Source organism: Cupressus sempervirens, chromosome 2 (assembly GCF_028749045.1).
Source record: "Cupressus sempervirens isolate cs-2001-9-10 chromosome 2, ASM2874904v1, whole genome shotgun sequence".
Lineage (NCBI taxonomy): Eukaryota > Viridiplantae > Streptophyta > Pinopsida > Cupressales > Cupressaceae > Cupressus > Cupressus sempervirens.
This window is the reverse complement of record NC_143119.1, coordinates 111,577,347-111,590,574: the sequence shown is the minus strand read 5'-3', so window position 1 is coordinate 111,590,574 and position 13,228 is coordinate 111,577,347. Positions and strand designations below refer to the sequence as shown.

Here is a 13,228-nt window from a genome sequence, read left to right as displayed (position 1 = left end):
CTATTTAATTCATGTTCTTGTATTTTAATTTTTGAATATTACTTTCTTCTATTTTATTGAGTTGTCCTTAATTTCAAGAAATATACTAACGAGTCAGATAATTGAAATTTATGAGAATCCTTGATTGATCCGTCAACAGCTGAAAATAGAGGGCTAACATAGACAAGTTTGTCAGATGACCTAACAAATACTTTAAGGAATCATGTGTTTTGAAAACGACTAGGGAACATTCTTAGAGCAACTGGCTTCATTAATAGAGCTAACTTAGCAAAATCAGATGATGCATGCTACACTCCAAGTCTCCAAATATTTCCAAAACGGGCATAGACATAAAACAGCAAAATGCAAAGGGCGAAGGCTTTTTTCCCCTAAGAATATAGCAAGATTATAAAGCAAAAAGAGAATTTTGCCACTGGTGAAAATGAATTTAACTAAACAAACTTCTCTTAAAAAGTTTGTTTTTAGTTCTTTTTCTTAACTTCCCAAGAACACATAACACAAGCTTTCATAGAACTTGTTTCCAAGACACTCTTTGCCTCATTCTTCTGTAATCTGATTCCGAAAATAAAAGCCCAACACCTACAAATGTCCTGGCTACTCTGTTTAAGCATCCAATATTATATCCATTGCAATGAAAAGATTTAACTAAAACAACTTTGCCACACAAAAAGGGTTTCAAACAAACTGCATATTGTCTATTATAAATTAGGCTGTCAATTACCCAACAATAAAAGCATACATTCACTCTCAGATAAAAGCATAATAGACATAATAGACATAATAGACATAAGTTGTCTATAATAAAAGCATACATTCACTCTCAGATAAATGGTGCATTTTCTGTCTGTGAACTAACAAAGTGAGTTTCTTATCCACCTTTGTATCTAGAAAAAAAATATACTTTGACATAAAGGCTACCTCTTTAAACTCATAGTAGCAGTAATACACCATAGCAATAAAGAAAAAAGAAAACCTAAATATTATTAGCAAATGCACTTTTCATGATAATGTTCCTGTAAGATGTCTCCAAATTTAATCCCATCAACAGCATACTTTTAGCTCAACTGCTTCTTTGCAAAGAAAAGCCCCCATTTTTGTTCTCCACATGAGGTCCTCGTCAATTTTGCTTTCCATCCATCAACAATAGAGGAATAATCTTCCTGCATAGCATTTGTCAAAACCATAAGATACATACTGCTCCTGAATCCTTCATATCTACAGGACTAGTAATACTTTCACAATTCTGCCTGTCACCACGGAAAAATAAAATAATCTTCACCTAAATTAACAAGCAAGACAGGCGACTCTACCTCTGAGAAATCATGGACAAAAGCATCCTTGTCTTTCTCAATTGAACGAAGCTCTTTTTGCAGCACTTCAATGAACTGCAGATCCAATGATTTATTAAACTATCTGATCTTTTTTCTTTAAAAAAAACCTTTTTTTAAAATTATGCTGAACATTTTTCTACTAATAAATAGACTAATATAAAACTGAGTCTCATAATGAAGTAATCAAGTTGTCCAACATACCTGATTTGTGCGATCCTCAGCTACAACATCACAGAACCCAGAATCTTTTATCATCTGGTTAATGAGTAGGAAAAACTCAGAATCTAATAAAGGTTAAATAGGAAAATAGAACAAATAATGAAGATTCATGCCACATGCAAGAACAATAAATTATAGCAATTAGAATGTCATTAACAAATAATTAAAATTAAAATCCAAGTTCATGGTAAAAAGCATCAAACAGAAACTAGCAGACTGCATTCTGTAAGGAGCTTTGTGAGAAACACTAAAATGTAAACCTAATCAGCTAGGTCGGGCCAACAGTATCTCCCTCTAAATGGGAGATTAAAAAGGTTGTGCTGTTTCAACACTCACTGTGGATCTCCAAAGGTTGTCAAAGCAGCTTGACAAAGACCTTGAATATGAATTGTCTATAAAGGACTATATAAGGCGTATTAGCCTCGAGTCTTCAATAATATGTGGTTACCTTCACAAATTTGCAACACAATTAGATGCATGCATGCAATCTTCACGTGTAAGCATTGTTTGGTTAGGTGGGACAAATGAACAATGTCATTTAAGCTTACTTTTCAATGTGGCATATACAGATGTCTTTAAAAGTATCTGCACAGAAATGTTTTGAGTGCTATGAGATGCAATTGAATTTATCATTCAGTGGAACTGTATTTAAGATAGCAATCATTAAAAATTATTATCAATAAGCCTAACATTATGTGGTTACCTTCAACAAGGTGGGATGTGGAATAGAATAATAACTAGCAGTCTGGGGCATCAACTTATTTAGCATCATTTTAAAATGATCATGACAAATAACTATTATTGGATTAGATCTTGAATTGCTCCACATTATAGTTTTGGCATTGATGCTCTATTTCTCCATAAAGAAAAATATCATGTTGTCCCCACTATAGAACCCTATCATAGTACTCTATCTATGCTTTGGTACCATTCTGCCCCCCACATCAAAACTTATTTTTACCACTTTTATTAGGGCCAACTAGAATGTCAATTTAGACCAACAGATTTCTGATCCAACATAATGCACCCAAATTGCAAATAAAACAAAGCTTCAGTGTCATACCTGACCATAAGATTCTACGTCATGCAAATCATAGCCACGTTGTTTAATATACTCCTGAAATTCTGTAGAAGCTGTTCCACATGCTTTGCAGTAATCACTGATGAGCAACCTACCTCCTGGCTTCAGCCATTTGTAGAACTTCTTAAATAAAGCAGGCTTATCCTGAAAGATGCATTCAACATGTTTTACATAACCCTTCAACCAACAATAAGTTTGATTTGGAAAATTTATCAAGAATGCTTAACCAATAGAAAGGAAACAGAGAAATTCTCCAACAAATGGCTGTACAAGAAACTAAATTTTCAATACAGGTATGGGACGATAATATACCTGGATATGAAGTATAGTGTCCCGGCTGTAAATGACATCATATGTACCCTCTGGATATTCTTTCTTTGTACAGTCTGCAACTTCAAATTCAACAGCATATTGTCGACCAATAGCCCTCTCTAATGCAATTGAAATCATATTTATCGAAAGGTCGATAGCAACAATCCCTACATCAAATTTCTCAGCCATATAAAAGTCGCCTCCTCCAATTCCACAACCGACATCAAGGACTCTTTGGCCAGCCTTCAGCTCCAATTTGTCAACAAATTCCTTCGTAGTTTCTGTGAGGGAACCGCAGACAAGCCTTCACTAGATTGTTTTTGAGATCCACATTTGGAAGGAAACTACACATATTACAGAAAAAAGTTGTACCTATTCCTCCAGTGCTAACAAAACCTTCCCCAAATATGCGCTCATACCGTAAAATGCCATTACAAGTATATTGGACATTATCCAAGAATTGCTGGAAACCCTTGTCATCTTTTGAGGAAACTTTCTGCCAGAGCCAACAAATCTGAAAGAGAGGTCCACAAGATTCCACTCACTTTTCTGATTAATAGGCAGCACTTTAAGAAAGACTAATAAATGACATGCAGTCAGTCAATCACCTGGTTTTGATTCTTCTTGTTCCGAACATAAGCTCCAACACATTTGCAGCCCACAAGGGAGAACTCTGAAAGGTTTCCAGACTCGTCCCTTGCAAGACACTCTTTGAATGTCTGCTTTCATGGTCTTGTTAGAATACCATCATATACATAATCATACAAAGTAGATGATCTTAACATGTAAAAGCAGGTAAATACAAGGATTGAGAAAAATAATACCTTAAGGTAAAAGCTTGGTTCTCGATAATGTGTTGGATTTTCTTTGCGCTTATGGTCTCCAGATTGATGAAAGCAGGATTCTCTAAAAAAGACATACCCGCCCATGTTCACCCAATGTAGCATCTTCTTTGCCAGTTCTTTCACCTTAACATTGCAGCCCCAATGAAAGAAGAATTAAGTTTTTAACTAATAACTACAAAAGATATATGGCATTGAAGAAACAAGTTAAAACTAACTTCTATAAACCAAGGGAAGGCAATGCACATATTAAGATATCTGCTGACTTCATTGAGCCTTCACAAATGCATATTTGTTATTAACCACTATGTTTGAAACACTGGAGTCTTGGCAGAACTTCATGGTCAGCAAATGAGTAGCCAAAGCAAGTCTAGATGATTAGAACCATTAAACAAGCTATTGAATAATCGTAGACCTAAAAACAAAGATCTAAATTTCCCATTTGATTTTGTTAAGTTTCAACTGTTTTAATTGATTTTTAACAGATTTAATTTGCCAAGTTAGCAAGTCCAGCTGAATAGATCCACAATGCTAGCCACTCCATAAATAAAGACCTAAAACAAAACTTTGACCTTCCACACTCAACCACGAGTTTCCAAATGGCAGCCTCTACACAAGAAAAACTAAGATTTGTACCCTAGACAACTCATTTTTGCCTATCCTCCTCCAAGTTCTAGAGGACAGGGATGGCAAGGTACAGCGGGACATGTTTCCAGTACAGAGGTACCTAATCGCCTTAGGGGATAGCTAGGGACAAGTATTAAAACATAAGGAAATTGCAAAGATTCATATGGTAACACTGATACGCCATTCTTCATAGACATTTAAAACCTTTGCAAGCATGCGTACTTGAATAGGAATAATGAAGTTCTTTATATGCACATGTGAACATGAGTTGATAAAGACATTGTATACTAAAATGAGAAATTTAGCATTAAAGTTTTCCTAAAGCCTTTGAAACTGCTAAATTTCTCCTAAAACCTTCAAAGCCGCATTTTCTGTTGTCAAACTCATTAACAAAGAGGAATGATTAAGTAAAAAGATAACTGATTATATTCTAGTTTGACATTAGATGGGATAGCTCTATGAGTTGTCTATGTGACCAATTTTTGCCAAGTTTGCCAACTATGACTTGTATTCAACAATCTAATGACTATAGAATGCCAACTTTGCCTATGGAAATCCTTGTCTACTAAACAAGTTCTCCAATGTATGAAACAAGATTATCCTCAACTGAGAATTTATTGTGAAAATCTACAACAAGAGAAGTATTTTGTAGTTATTGGGACTATAATTCATCATTGGCCAATTACTAGATTAGACTTGAGGTTTAAAGAGGCTTTGAGGGCAACACACCCAATAAGGTCCAGGGGCAGTGCCCCAGGTGTGATCCCGAGGCAGCACCCTGGGTGTGCTTTGCAATTAGGATGGGGTTGAAGAGCAGAGCCCCCACTACCAGGCCCAAATTAACACCTTCAAAAGCACATAGACCTTCATAAAAACATCATTTCTATTTTTTTAGTAAATCCTAGTGGACATGTCATAAACTAAACAAACTTTGAGATGTTGTAAGTTATTTTTAATGTGACTGATATTGTCCTCAAGTACATTAGGAGAAGGCTAGCTGTCCCTGGGATAAACGGGGTTGTCTGGATCCCACCCGGCCATCCTAGCGACAGCTAGTCATCCCCTAACGCTTCCTGCTATTTTTTTGAAACACACACAGAGAAGGGAAGGGGATGTTTCCTAGGCATCCTTGAGTCTCCGAAAATCCCCTATAGGATACAAGGGTAAAATGACAGGGTACACATACCCTAGGAGTGCTGATTTTGTTAATTTTTAGGTCATTTTGATTTCTTCTAACATTTTTAATTTGCCATTTTTTTGGCTGGGTTCAAATTAGGCCTGCCAAGTCCAAGCAATATTGAGTCTCAAGATTATAAATGTCAAATACCAACTGGCACTTTTAGTTGTTAAGCAACTTGGTTCTCCAGCCCTGAAATTCATAGAAGAACAGAAGACATAGCTGGAAAATCTCCTTGGGACACAACATGAGTTTCTAGATTTCTCAAACTAGCTAATTCAAACTCAATAACAAAGATGAGCATGACATTCAGATATTATTAGAACAAACAGGGACAAGATGAGGGAGGCATGGCATGTTACTAATGTCCTGTCTTATTTCTTACAAATACACATTCAAACTCTTCAGATTCGAATAAACTTAGAAGAATATATAGCTCATCAATCTATATGAATAACTAACACATACTCCTCAAATCCTCCTAACATGGTTGAAAAATAAATATGATTTCATAATTGGTTTCTAAAAAATTACAAGATAACCAACAAAACCTGTCAAAGATGCTTCATTTGGAAAGTAACAAGTAAAACTACCGTTAAGTTTTCCATGCAGCAATAAAGCCACATTCCATCAAGCAATGGAGGGAAATGTTTAACAAAGGTCCTTCAATACAGAAAACTGTACTTACTTGAACTCAAAAGTGAAAAATGATTCACCGCTAATATTTCAGTAGTGAAGCCATCTGAAATTTTGTGCAAGCTTACCTCCTCATCTGATAAGTACATTAGCAGCCAATTTGAAAATACTATATCCTTAGAGCCTGGTTCGATTCTCAGGTGTGGCGATGTAACATCAGCACACATAAATTCTACATTCTGGAAATGCCCATTGGTTTCTTCATTCTGTATCCAAAGAAAGAGGGAAAATACATAAATACAAAACACAGATCTAAAATCATCAAAAAAAACCTCCTTGAGTCTTCATGCTTGGACTCATTGACTAACATAAGGACTCTGGGTTAAACAAAATCACTCCCATCTTGCTCTGAAATTCCCTAAACCAAGGAGCATGAGGAGGACGAATTACTTGCCTTCTTTATTACACTCTCAATGAAGTCCATGGCTAAAACATGACCAGCAGTTTTTACTAATTCTGCTGTGTAGCGTCCAATGCCAGCTCCCAGCTCAACTATTGATTTGCCTTCGAGAGGTGGTAGAATAGATAGTATCTGCAGCAGAGACGAATACAAATATGAAAATTTAAAATTTAAAATTCAAATTTTCATTATAAGCTTCTGAGAATAATCTTATCATATACAATCCTAGAATTATTGTAGTCAAGAAGTGGTAAAAGAAAGTGTCTGCAGTGTAAAAATATAGAGATATTATATGTTTCACAGTTCACTTGGTCACTTCAAAATTTAATTACAAGCTTCTCAGATATATCTTATCAGATGTCATCATCCCCAAATCATCATAGTCAGTTATACTCTACACAAAAGTAATTGTCTGCAGTGTAAGAATCTTTTTTGCAGCCTCTTATTACAACTCAAGGTGAAGATAAATGTGTGTGTAATCAAGTTCAATCAGCAAAATACCATTTTTAGAAATCTGGGTCCATTAAAAATGGATCCTAGGCTTGTTAGCCATTATTCTCACATCACCTTGATATTTAAGAATAACCTGACGAATTAGGGGATGTGCTAAATGAACATAGATTCAATGTGTGGTCAGATTTCAATACATATTATCTGTCAAAGAGCCTGACTGCCTTCCTTCTGTGTATATCTAAGATATTCATAGTATGATAAAGAATGAAGAGGTTTAGAGAAGCTGTGCAAAACCTAGCTAGGAAAAAAGCAATTCTACAGATCATTAAAATCAGGCATCTGTGATCAAATCCAAAAGCAGCAATCAAATATTTACCATAGATTTTGGAAGTCTACTCGCTATTATTGTTGCATATAATGATGGATATACACGAGATTCTAAAGACACAAATGCCATGGAAACCAGCAAGGGAGGTCAAGCTCTCCTCGTTAACCACCCAGTTCTCCAGTTTTGGGATTTGGAAATTTAGTAGCATATATATTTTACAATGTGAAGAAATGATATAAAAAACCATACATACACAGAATTGGAAACCACATTTGAGAATCGGATACAGGATCAAATCAATTGAAGGTGTAGTGGATTAAACCAGAAAGATTTAGTATAATAGGTTTCAACTTTCCACCCAAATCCATTATTTTCAGCTTAATCAGCTAAGTCTTGCATATAATGATTGCAATTCACAAGATGTAAAAGAATACAAATACCCTCAAAACCAGCAAGAGAGGCCATGCTCCTTTCCTGATCAACCACCCAAACCTCCGTGTCAACTTACAGCCCTCAACTGTACCACCCAGTTCTCCAGTTTTGGGATTTGGAAATTTAGTAATAGTAGCATATATATTTTACAATGTGTAGAAATGATATAAAAAACCATACATACACAAAATAGGAAACCACAATTGAGAATCGGATACAGAACCAAATCAATTGAAGGTGTAGCGGATCAAACCAGAAAGATTCAATATAATAGGTTTCAACTTTCCATACAAATCCATTATTTTCAACTTAATCAGCTAAGCCTTACATATAATGATTGCAATTAACAAGATCTATAAAGATACAAATACACCGAAAACCAGCAAGAGAGGGCATGCTTCTTTCCTGATCAACCACCCAAATCTCCATATCAACTTACAGCCCTCAACCGTACCACCCAGTCCTCCAGTTTTGGGATTTGGAAATTTAGTAGCATATATATTTAACAATGTGTAGAAATGATATAAAATACCATACATACACAAAATAGGAAACCACAATTAAGAATTGGATACAGGACCAAATCAATTGAAGGTGTAGTGGATCAGACCAGAAAGATTCAGTATAATAGGTTTCAACTTTCCATCCAAATCCATTATTTTCAGCTTAATCAGCTAAGCCTTACATATAATGATTGCAATTCACAAGATCTATAAAGATACAAATACCCAAAAAACCAGCAAGAGAGGCCATGCTCCTTTCCTGATCAACCACCCAAATCTCCATATCAACTTACAGCCCTCAACTGTAGCACAGTTTACTCTTGACAATTTGTACAGATAAATAAGCGCAGCTGAGAACTATCCCAAGCATAAGTTCTATAATATATAACCTAAACTAGTTAAATTAACCACAGTACATGTTGACAAGACTTACCTGTGACAAATAACAAAGATTCCATATAATTTGCAGTGCTATGACTCGAGTGACATCTATTATGCTACTTAAACTTAAAAAAACAGATATACATACCCTAGGCTTTGTAATCCTGATCTATCCAATTTGTGGAGCTATGACTCAACAGTGACATTTATTCTGCCACTTAAATTAATATTAACAGATATACACAGACGAGATTTTGCAATCCCAATCTGGAGGAGTAAACAATGCTAAAACTATGCGGTCCTTCTCTTTCATAAAACTGCAGTAGAAAGCCCTGCTTTACTGATTAATGCCCCCGGTCCACATTAGATCACATAACTTTTACCAAAAGGAGCTATGTGTGATCTCACAATTATGCAGATGAAGATCAATTATCAAGCTGCACTCACCGTTATAGCGATAAGATCATATTATTAAGATGTCATAGCAGTTCAAAGTTCAAACAACTTATATCAAACAATATATTTGCATGCTAGCAAAATTCCTAGAACTATATGAGACCCAAATAAACACACCCAAAATTTGTAGATAGTTTTTATCTCAGCATTTTTCAGTGTTTTGGCAACAATTAAACTGCCATTTAACCATTCCTCGCTGGAGTGAAACATTAGGACTAATGCCTAACAGCTGTAGCTCAGACAAAGCATATATATTAGATCAAGGAATCCATGAACAATACATTGAGCAAATGCACTCCAGGAACCCATAGACACATTGAGCAAACCACGCCATCAACACATTGTCCAAGATTAATCTTTGCAGTTCAAAAACTAACAGAACACAATTATATCTTCAATCAAGAAAAATAATTATAAAACTAGCTTAAAGCTATATAAATCTCTGGCTACAATTTACATAGAGGCATCAATGTCAGTTTTTTGCTTTGACCAAACTATAATTTACCCACTTCCCGTGGATGCAAAAAGAGAAACATGTGGTCAGGGCTCATTGTCAAACAAAGCAAAAACATCCTATATTAATAAAATGTCAGACGATGATGTTTTTGAACAAGAAAAATATATTGACATTGCCTTAGATCCTAAGCTGGAATCGCTAAGGCATCAGTCTCAATGGTTTCACACACTACCGTACCGTCATATAGCTACACTCCCATTGTTACAGAAAAACAGAAGCATTAAGAATGATATCTGCAAATCAATTAAATTATGACCTGGATCTAATATGCCTAAACCAGCACAAGATCGAATAAACAACTGTCTTTCAATGAGTACCAGAAAGCCAAAAGCATTAGAAAGAATGTGCCTCTGTAATCAAGACCGACAAAAATGAATCCAAAATATGCTAAATGTTACAGATCAGTCACCTCGGGCCTTTCTTCCTTATCCAGCTTGGAAGCCTGGCTGTCGAGCATCATTGCTTCCACACTGAGCACTAGAGAATGCTCCTTCCAGTAGCTCAACTGAACATTCCTCTCATCTGTTCAACAAAACAATCAACCCAAATAATCAGTACACACGTCCATAATCACCAAACTAAGCCCAAACAATTAGCCAGAGAAATCCGAATTTTAAAACATTGCATTGACCAAATAATCACAACCTACATCCACTATCACGAACTATCAGCAAATAAAATTTTCAAATACACAATATAGAATCGTCCCGATACTCGAAACCCACCTCCATAATCAAGAAACTAAGCAAAAGCAAAAGCAAAAATTCCAAATATACGATATAGTCATAATATCAAACTAGCCCCGAACAATCAACAACACAAGTACAACTACACAATATCGCATTGGCTCAAATAATCGGAAAAATCTTCCATTAAAGCCAAACTAATCAAGCTCCCAATTCAGCTTTTAAAAATTCAGATCATGCAATACAGCATTGAATTCATGACAGATCGGTTAAATTAATGATTTCCAAAACCAAATAAAAAGGAAAAACAATCTAAAATCAAAATGCAGTTCAATCTCACCTTTAGCAGCCATGGTGAATACCTCCAGGAATCGAAAAAGATGTTAAAAGGCAGAAACCACTGAACAATGATGCTAGAAGCCTTCAATGGCTAGACGAGCGCGAGAAAACGTTCTTGATCTACAGTTGGAATTTCTTCCTCTTTGCCGCATTTGCTCTTGCTTGAATCAAAGCAATGCAGCTAGATTTATAGAATGTGGGTTCTGTAAGATATTGTATTTGCGGGAGTTTTATGCATGATTATTCAATACTTAAACCGTTAAGCTTAAATCTCTGAATATAAAATATCCACTATCAATTGGCAAGAAACAAATAAGATACGAATGGTCTCTGTAATTGCAGCCTTCTGCTTGCTTTCTTAATAGCAGTTAAGGTACGTGGGCGAGGAGGATTCTTCTCCGTCATTTGACGGAAAGTATGGTTGAACGGGCACGGCTAATTGACGGTGGCGTCACGTGAATCAAGGTTTATCGTTTTGAAATTATTGGAATCTAGGGTTTTGTGTCACGTGTAACTGATAAACCAGGGAGACAAAATCGGTTAAACAATAGAGGTAACGATTAAAAAAAGATTTTTGGAAAGAGCGGCAACAAAAGAGAAAGAAAGTAAATAGAAAATAGGATTTGGATGGTATATATCTTTATACATTTAGACATCTATTTAATGAATTTTAGAGATATGAGTCTTGATTTCTATTTATTCTCAATAATTATTTATTAAAATAGGTCTTTTTGTCTTTTAGATAGATGAATAAAGATATCTAAGCTAGTATTGTTGAGGTGAGAATTTTATAATTGGTATTTATATCATTCATTTGTTATCTAATGTGACGCTTCATTTAATTATTATTAAATATTAGTCAATTTTTAAATTTAATTATTATTAAATATTCATAGTAGTGGGTTTTTTTTTTCTTTTTTTTAAAATTAATATTAACACTTTCACACCTTCACACCATCCATTTTGTCATTGTAGGTCGGTGTAAATATACAAAGATGTTATACATAAGAATTCTTTAGTAATCAATGGCATAACTAAATATTTCATCATTAAAGGTATTCTTTATGATATAAAGAGGTTAGTGTGAGGGGAAGGGAGGGGAGGGGATATTATAATATTGACAAGTTGTAACAAGAACATTTGAAATGAGGTATTGATATTTGTATATTGTACATCAATTGTATCTTTAATAATGTCATTGAAGAGTATTTTTTTCATAAAATTGGAGGGTCAACATTGTGTTTCCTCTACACAAAAGTGATAACATAAATAACTCATCGAATTTATGAATTTTAGGCAACTTTCTAGAAACATGGTTGAACGCAAAATTAGCATGAGGGTAGAAATAAAGGGTAAAAGAGCTAAATGGTAGGGTGGTTAAGGTCAAAATATTCCACTATTGACTACAGGATTACACTTGGTTCTTGGTTGAAAAAAAATCAAGGTAGTGAAGCCTTTTGCTATTTTGTAGACTTTGAAAAAGCCTTTGATACTGTATCACATGACAAACTGTGGAATGTACTATGAGAATTGGAAATTCTTAGAATTTTGAAGGGATTGTGAGTGTTAGTGTAAACAATTTCATTACCTAACTAGTTAGTAGTTAGCTCTTGCAAGATAGACCTATTTGCTTAAAAAACCTAAGTTTACATGTAGGCATTTTGGTTATTTGTCTCACTTCATCTAGTTGATATATGTATACTCACTTTGTAAGCTTTGTGAGACACCTAATGCATACACATTAGCATCTTCTCACAAACTTTTCAATTGCAATCACACGTATTTTATTTTTCGGCTTTATCTATCCATCATCCAAAAATAATTGAATGGTATCGTAGATGTATGCACTTTGTCTTTGAATGTAGAGCATAATTCTTTGCAAGATGAATGACAATCTAGCTATCTATAAAAATATAATTGTCCCTTTGTGGGTGTCTCAATTCTTCCATGAAGAATTGAAGCCATATCATCTCCTTGGCTACCTTTGTAGCAAAGAAAATATATGTTTTTCATCTTCATTATTCTTCTAAGACCATAAATCTTTCTTTGTTTGCTTTGGTTTCCCACAATACCAAAAATCTCTTGGTCCTTTGGATTGAGACCCCTTTCCCTCTGATTTTCCTCATGATTCCCCACATATTTCAAATTGTGTCCTCTCTTATTTGTTATGCTTATGCATTTACTGTTGGCGGGATCTTGATACCAGGTGGAGTACTACAAGATATATAGGTTTACTATTGGTGGCACAATAGTGAGTCGGATTTCTCAATTACAAAAGGTGAATGCTTTATCCACTATAGAAGAAAAGTATGTTGTTACATGTAATCACCCAAAAATAGTCACTTAGACCATTAGCCCCCTTTCTAGTATCTTTGTTTTGTTTATTAATCGCTTATTCTTTATCAAGTCTTCAAAAATCTATTTATTCAATTATAACCTACGGTTTGA

At 34.9% G+C, this 13,228-nt stretch overlaps 1 protein-coding gene across 2 annotated transcripts; it reads right to left on the bottom strand.

Annotated features, from left to right (window-relative positions):
• Positions 1-791: 791 nt before the first annotated feature.
• Positions 792-10,940, bottom strand: LOC149571275 (phosphoethanolamine N-methyltransferase-like). Of its 2 annotated transcripts, none has more exons than XM_089812834.1 (12): positions 10,782-10,940; positions 10,165-10,277; positions 6,680-6,817; positions 6,354-6,491; positions 3,768-3,911; positions 3,552-3,662; positions 3,316-3,457; positions 2,944-3,224; positions 2,614-2,808; positions 1,533-1,586; positions 1,311-1,385; positions 792-1,160 (listed from the first exon to the last, which is right to left on the bottom strand). In XM_089812834.1, the coding sequence occupies exons 1-12, from the start codon at positions 10,792-10,794 to the stop codon at positions 1,056-1,058; spliced, it is 1,509 nt and encodes a 502-aa protein (XP_089668960.1). In that variant the 5' UTR covers positions 10,795-10,940; the 3' UTR covers positions 792-1,055. The 2 variants fall into 2 exon arrangements, with proteins under 2 accessions (XP_089668960.1, XP_089668961.1); XM_089812835.1 differs by having other exon boundaries at positions 2,614-2,775.
• Between the last annotated feature and the right edge of the window lie 2,288 nt (positions 10,941-13,228).

Coding starts and splice junctions, on each gene's coding strand:
- LOC149571275 (XM_089812834.1), bottom strand. Junction 6,492..6,679: donor TTGAGAGTGTAATAAAGAAG/GCAAGTAATTCG, acceptor CTTTGGATACAG/AATGAAGAAACCAATGGGCA. Junction 2,809..2,943: donor ACACTATACTTCATATCCAG/GTATATTATCGT, acceptor TGTTGGTTGAAG/GGTTATGTAAAACATGTTGA.